Raw genomic sequence first — 7,250 nt, 5'->3', positions numbered from 1 at the left:
TATAAAAATTTGACAGAAAAACTTAAACATCTGGAGAGGGAACAGAAACTACTTAAAAATCCAGAAATTCTAGAAGAAATATCAGACATCAGAAACCAAATTGATGAATTATTAAAAGAAGAAGTAGAAAAAAAGGCTAGGTATATGCAACAAACCTATTACGAATCAGGGCCCAAAGCAACTAAAATACTTGCCAGTAGACTGCGTAAAAAGCAGGCATCAAGGATTATTGATAAAGTAAGAAACTTGGATAGTAACAAATTACATTATATGCCCAATGAGCAGTGTTGGGGAGTAACGGAATACATGTACCGCCGTTACGTATTTAGAATACAAAATATGAGTAACTGTATTCCGTTACAGTTACCGTTTAAAAATGTGGTATTCAGAATACAGTTACTTTGTTGAAATAAATGGATTACACTGCGGTACTTTCCTGTTTCATTTTGTCGCGGGTCAGGACTGTTTGGGTTTTGTTAGACAGCTACGTTCTTTCGTTCCAGGCGGCAGCGTTACGGTTGCCATGGTTACAGGGCGACGCTCTCTCTCTCTCTCTCTCTCTCTCTGCGACTGTGTGTTTCCTGGGTGAGAGAGCGCCTTTTCGTTGTTGTTGTTGTGCTAAGCTAACAGGCAGAATGCTACAAGCATAGCTCTAAAGAATGCAGCATCATGGGCAGTGTAGTCCGTGCTGCAGGGAGAATGCACTGCCATACACGTTATGTGTCTGTGAGCGCGAGGAGGGAGAAAAAGGCGAGTGGAAAGGTACGAGTTGTCGTCGAGGAAAAACGGGAGCTGGAAGCATGTAAATATAATAATAACCACTGCAGCCAAGAAGAGTGCCTGACGAGCCCAGCTGTAAGTAAGCTATTAAGACTCGGCTGTACACCGTGTTCGTGTTTTCCTCCGAAAACAATAAGTTCCGTTGGAGCAGTCTTTCAACGCCTCTCTCTGTCTCTCGCAAGAAAAATTGACCCACACAACAAAGTAAAGCTATTTTTCGGCTATGAGCCGACAGGGACCCCGCCGTATTAGTCAGAGGTCCCTTTACTACAGTTCGGAGTCGCGGACCTTCAGTAATAGTAATAAATCACACAGCAATAGTACATTCACGTTGTTGTAAAAAGCACGATAATATATTAAGTAATCCAAAGTATTCAGAATACGTTACTCTCATTGAGTAACGTAACGGAATATGTTACAGAATACATTTTGGGGCATGTATTCTGTATTCTGTAACGGAATACATTTTAAAAGTAACCTTCCCAACACTGCCAATGAGATAGAAAATGAATTTAAAAAATATTACACGAGACTGTATTCACAACCGGCAGCTGCAGACCTTGAGACAATTAAAAATTTTCTTGACCCGCTGGATCTGCCCTCCATAGGAGATACCCAAAACAAGTTACTGATTTCACAGATTACGGATAAGGAACTAGATACAGTTATTGCCGAACAGAAAACAAATAAAGCCCCAGGAAGCGATGGCTTTCAGGCTGAATTTTACAAAGTTTTCAAAGAAGAACTCAAGCCACTTCTTCTATCTTGCTTCAACTGGACTCTGAATCAGGGAATAGCTCCACCATCATGGGGAGAAGCTATTATAACAATTTTACCCAAAGAAGGAAAAAACAAAGAATATTGCAAGAATTATAGACCCATTTCCCTCCTAAATAACGACTATAAATTGTACGCTTCGATCATTAGCAAAAGACTTCAAAAATTTGTACCAGATCTGATAGAAGTGGATCAAACTGGATTCATCAAGGGACGTCAGGCACAGGACAATATAAGGAGAGTCTTTCACATTATTGACAATGCAGAAAAAACTAATATCGGTACTGTGTTAATTAGCTTAGATCAAGAAAAGGCATTTGATAGCGTAAGCTGGCTCTTCCTATTTGGAGTATTGGAAAAATTCGGGTTTAAGGACAGCTCAATACAATGTATAAGGACAATCTATAATCAACCTACAGCTAGAATCAAGGTGAATGGTAGTCTGACAGATAGAATTCGGCTATATAGAGGTACAAAACAGGGCTGTGTCTTGTCACCAATTCTTTTTGCCTTATACGTTGAGCCACTAGCACAAGCAGTGCGACAACATTCAAAGTTGGAGGGGGTATCCCTTGCTGGACAAAAACACCTTATTGGATTGTTTGCTGATGACGTTATTATTTTTCTACGAAACCCTGACAAGTGCTTCCCAATTTTGATGCAACTATTCCATACCTTTGACTACTTATCAGGCTATAAAATTAACGTATCCAAAACACAAATTCTATCATTCAATTATATACCCTCCCAAAAGATCAGAGACGAATACAAATTAAATTGGCACTCGAACAACATGAAATATTTGGGCGTAACCTTGACAAAATCATTATCAGATATGGCGGACATAAACTATAATCAGGTGGAGGGCAACATTAGAAAAGATCTAGAACGGTGGTCGGCAACACCTACAAACTTTTACTCAAGAATCCAAATAATAAAGATGAATGTTCTCCCAAGACTGTTATACATGTTTCAGTCACTCCCACTTCCTATATCTCAAAAAAAATTCAAAATATGGGACAAAATGATATCAAGGTTTATTTGGGGTGGGAAGAAGCCCAGAATAAGACTAACAACACTGCAACTCCCGAAGCGCAAGGGAGGGATGGCCTTGCCGAACCTAAGGGAATACTTCTATGCAGCCCAATTCAGACCACTTGTTGGTTGGTGTAGACCAGAATATGAGGCAAGATGGAAGGAAATTGAGAAAGAAATCGAGGGAAACAACATTCAAATTTTTATCTCTGACAAACATTTAATGACAAAGAATAAAAGTGGAATGAATCAAATTGTGAAATTTACATTAGACATATGGCACACAGTAATAGAAAAATGTCAGTTAAAAGAACAATTATTTATACTCAGATGGTTTAGACATGATAAAAATTTCAAGCCAGGACAATTGGACCAAACATTCAAACAGTGGGAACTAAAAGGGATTACAGCAGTTTGTACCCTTATGAAAAACGGAAGACTAATGAGTTTCCAACAACTAAAAAACAAATACAAATTGGAAAATAGAGATTTCTTTAGATATTTGCAAGTTAGGGACTACTGCGCAAAACAAATAAAATCTGACTGGCTTAGGAAACCACTGGGGATTGTCGAAAAAGTAAAAGATTGCTATGAACATAAACAATTTAAAACTATTTCCACCTTCTATAGGTCATTAGAAGAAAATAGACAAGATTCAACACTCTATATTAAAAAGAAATGGGAAGTTGAACTGACCATAAAAATAACAGAGAAAGAATGGCTCAATATGTGTGAATTGCAACACAGTACAACTAATTCGCCGTTTTGACACGTTTTTTCATTACACCCAAAATAAAAAGCAAACTGACCTCAAGTTTACAAAATTGTTGGAGATTGTGTGGAGAAATAGAAGCGGATCATTCTCATGTGTTCTGGAAGTGCATTAAAATTAAAAAGTATTGGGAAGACTTAAAAATGAATATGGATAATATTTTGAGTTATACACTCCCAAATACTTGCCAAGTGATGTATCTAGGAAACATAAAAGAACACATACAAAAAGAGGACGTGTATTTAGTCAAAATAATTCTGGCCGCAACAAAAAAAGCAATTACAAAGAAGTGGTTACACCCAGATCCTCCCACCCAGCGGGATTGGATCAGTATTGTAGAGGATATCTCAGAGATGGAAAAAATAACACTCAACATTAGACTGATGGGAGGTAAATACGACAGACTATGGAGGAAGTGGAAAACATTCAGAAGTGACACAAATGAAATAACATAATAGGTTTTCTTTTTTTTTCTGCAACGTGATAAATGGAAAAAGATATGTAAACTCCAGACTCTATGTTCGTTTATATGTATGTTTGTTTGTTATTTTCTTTATTGTATGTCCACAATGTTAACATAACTTAATAAAAATCAAAGTAAAAAAAAGAAAAAAGAAAAAGAAAAAAGTAATCGGATTACAGTAACGCGTTACAAGTAACGCGTTATTGCCCATCTCTGATGATAAGTATGAGATACACCCCTGGCATGTTATGAGCAAAGTATGGCTCATCAGCAGCAGGATATAAAAAGCTGTCAACTACCCAGTTAGTGTATTTGCTGTTGGTATAGGCCACTAGTGCTTCACGGGTCTGCCACATTAAGCTTCGTGAATTACAGCATTGATAAACAAGCTTGTAAAAATTGAGCTTCAATCGCTAGATTTCCAAGGTGCCAAACTTTGCTTGATCTGCAAGTTAATTTCTCTCATTTCTAGTATAAAGATTTCTCTGGATCTCAGAATTTTAGCTTTTCCATTACATAAATACTGTATCACTGACAATGTTCATTCATTGTTTGATGCTTGGTCATTCGGATTTATACAAAATTTTCAGGTTAACCATATTTATAAAGATATCGGTCTTTTTTTAAAAAACATATCCATAGATGCTGATTTTTATTTTCAGTTTGAAAGATCGTCTGTATGTAGAGCTCATCATCAATATCACCGACAGTCATCATCACTTTTGCTGTTTTTGTCTGCAAATATTAGAGGAGTAAAAAACAAAAAAAGGACTTTATTATGGGAAAACTGTTTTCCCTAGTCTTAACAAAGCACTAATCTAACCACTGATCTTTTGTAACCATGATTTTTCAAGAGTGTTAGAAAAAACACTGACAGAGAAAACACTGGTTTTATAGTGCGTGGATGACTTGCATTGCTGTAAAAGTACGATTAGGATGCAGGTCAGGCTGGTTGAGTTTTAAAGACAGATCTTACTTTATAAAAGCTTTTCTAGCTGGGTTGTTAAAACGTTGATTCTGAATACTCCACAGAAACATCCCGAGCCTTATAATTTTGAGCTCACAATTTGTCAGTGTTGTTTCTCAGGCGTTCAGTTGTCTGAGAAACAACTTTCTTCTCGGAACTCCTTCGGTTGTGGAAAAGCAATTTCACTGATGTGGGGTTTAAACTTGGCACCGCTGGTGTCACATGCATCATTGCAAACCACTCGACCATACAACCCCTCTAAAGTGCTTCTAGCGATGAGTTTGTGGGCTCTGAATTGAGGGTTTCTCAAAATTTCATCAAGAGTTTTACAAAACAAGAGTTGCTTCTTATTTTTCTAGTGTGCAGTGAATGTTCAGGGGATAAAGTTTATATATTTACTTTTAGGCCAAGAAAGTCAGTAGCACATTGTCATGCTGCCTCACAATCTGCATGAGAATGTAGTCGCTCTGCCTTTCATTATTTCCCAGGAGCGTTTAGCACGCACGCGCACACACACACACACACACACACACACACACACACACACACACACACACACAGGACCCCACTTAGTGCGTCAGATGTTTTCTCTGCCACTGCGCTGCTTTGTTTTCAACCTGGAAAATCCCCTTTTAACGAACGCAAGTGCAGCAGTCTCTCTCTCTTGCACACACACGCACACACACACACAAGCTGCAGGAGGTAATATGAAGGAAACTATTAGTTACAACTCGACTCCTCTTGGATTGCATTTAATTAGACTTTTTTGGCCCTTGTTTTGCTGTCATCATTTGCCTACAGTCACTCTGACCAAGAGAGAACCATTACTATTGTCCAAGACCTTAACTATCACTCGTAAAAGCCAGGGTGCCAAGATTTTTCTTACATTTGAATGACACAAGCACCAGATAGATAGATAGACACACACAATAGTAACAGTGCACCTTTATACACCATTCAAAATATTTAATCATAATCTGTGTGTATGTGCATAAATAATTTCTATTGAGCCGTGCAGTAGATTTTGTTAGTGTTCAGGCTGTGATCAGCTGAGCTGCTGCTCTGAGGTTTACTGCTTTTTCTGACACAACTGAATTTAACAACATTTTGATCCACTACACTGACAGTACACTGTTTATGCTGTCTTTTTTCTAGACTAGTGAGAGGCAACTCCAGGCCTCCCTCGAGTGCCGGTGTCCTGCAGGTTTTAGATGTGTCCTTGATCCAACACGGCTGATTCAAATTGTTAAATTATCTCCTCAACATGTCTTGAAGTTCTCCAGAGAAGAATCACCTGATTCAGGTGTGTTGACCCAGGGTGAGATCTAAAACCTGTCAGGGTCCTGGGTCTGAGCGACCCAGGATCCCTGAGCAGTTATGAATTATATTATTATTATTGTATGTATATTTGGTGTTGCTGTCTTTCTCCCTGTTTGCGTGTGTGTATATGTGTTTCAGCGGGCGCCTTCAGGCATGATGGGTGTGGCCCTGCTGACGGTCTGGCCACACCCGAAGCCACACACCTGCTGCTGATCAGGCCTCGTCAGGGGGAGCTACTTAAGAGAGTCTTGGAGCTCCCACCAACGCGGGATCATTCCGTGAGACTCCATGTCAGTCAGCCTGTTGAGCTGAGTTAGTGTGTGTATGCCCGCGGTTATATGTGTCCTGACGGCTGCGTCTATTGTGTCCCCAGGAGAAGTGTGGAGCGCCAGACGGCAGCCAGCACGAGGAGTGCTGAGACATGGGAGCGGAGAGCACTGAGACACGGACTGGTCACGGAGAGACATGACACTGGAGTCAGGGAGAGCACGGGGATTTATTGTTGTTTTGTTCCATCACTGTAAATAAACGCACTGCTTGTACATTGAGCACCGCGCCTGGGTCCTCCTTCCCCACCCCCCCCACGGTTTGCCATGCCAAACCGTGACAAAACCTGCAGGACACCGGCACTCGAGGCCTGGAGTTGCCCACCCTAGATGGTATAAAGAGTTGGTATGAAGATGGAATTCAGTCAATGAATCTAAGCTTCAGCTTAACTTCTAATTGATCCCTGCTATACTTAATGTACTTTACCCTGACCATGAAACCACAACCACTGTGCACCAGTCACACACACTTTAAATCCATCACCGTGCAGCAAACTAACCTGCTTATCCTGCACTAACCTGCAGATTATTTTCATGCAACATTTAAATAGCACAGCTACTCTACCTCAGTTTGTTTTGCAGCATGTTTCACAATATGAAAACAACGTATGTCCCAAGTACAGACCCAATGTCTCATTAATAAACACGAGGACTTACATGTAAGCTTTAAATTTCCATTTGATCAAATCTGACTGAGCAGTCCGTACTGTTAAATCTAGTAGTAATCTAGTAAAGTACAGATACCTGGAAATTCTACTTCCCACCTCTGTCTCACTTCATGAAGCTGAAGATGCTAAATGGTTAGTAAAA

The 7,250-nt window shown here is 39.6% G+C and overlaps 1 protein-coding gene across 2 annotated transcripts; it reads left to right on the top strand.

Annotated features, from left to right (window-relative positions):
• Nucleotides 1–585: 585 nt before the first annotated feature.
• LOC146657566 (uncharacterized) lies at nucleotides 586–6,810 on the top strand. 2 transcript variants are annotated; one of them, XM_085426991.1, is made up of 4 exons: nucleotides 586–762; nucleotides 5,950–6,097; nucleotides 6,253–6,404; nucleotides 6,488–6,810. In XM_085426991.1, exons 1-4 carry the CDS (start codon nucleotides 670–672, stop codon nucleotides 6,530–6,532), a joined length of 438 nt encoding a protein of 145 aa, XP_085283117.1. In that variant the 5' UTR covers nucleotides 586–669; the 3' UTR covers nucleotides 6,533–6,810. The 2 variants fall into 2 exon arrangements, with proteins under 2 accessions (XP_085283117.1, XP_085283116.1); XM_085426990.1 differs by having other exon boundaries at nucleotides 586–855; nucleotides 6,488–6,720.
• The last annotated feature ends 440 nt before the right edge of the window (nucleotides 6,811–7,250 follow it).

This window comes from Rhamphochromis longiceps, linkage group LG12 (genome assembly GCF_057381845.1).
Source record: "Rhamphochromis longiceps isolate RC_006_pf linkage group LG12, R_longiceps_female_GT1.1, whole genome shotgun sequence".
In the NCBI taxonomy this organism is placed as follows: Eukaryota; Metazoa; Chordata; class Actinopteri; order Cichliformes; family Cichlidae; genus Rhamphochromis; species Rhamphochromis longiceps.
The sequence above is the reverse complement of the archived record's forward strand: the minus strand, read 5'-3'. Positions and strand labels throughout refer to the sequence as shown.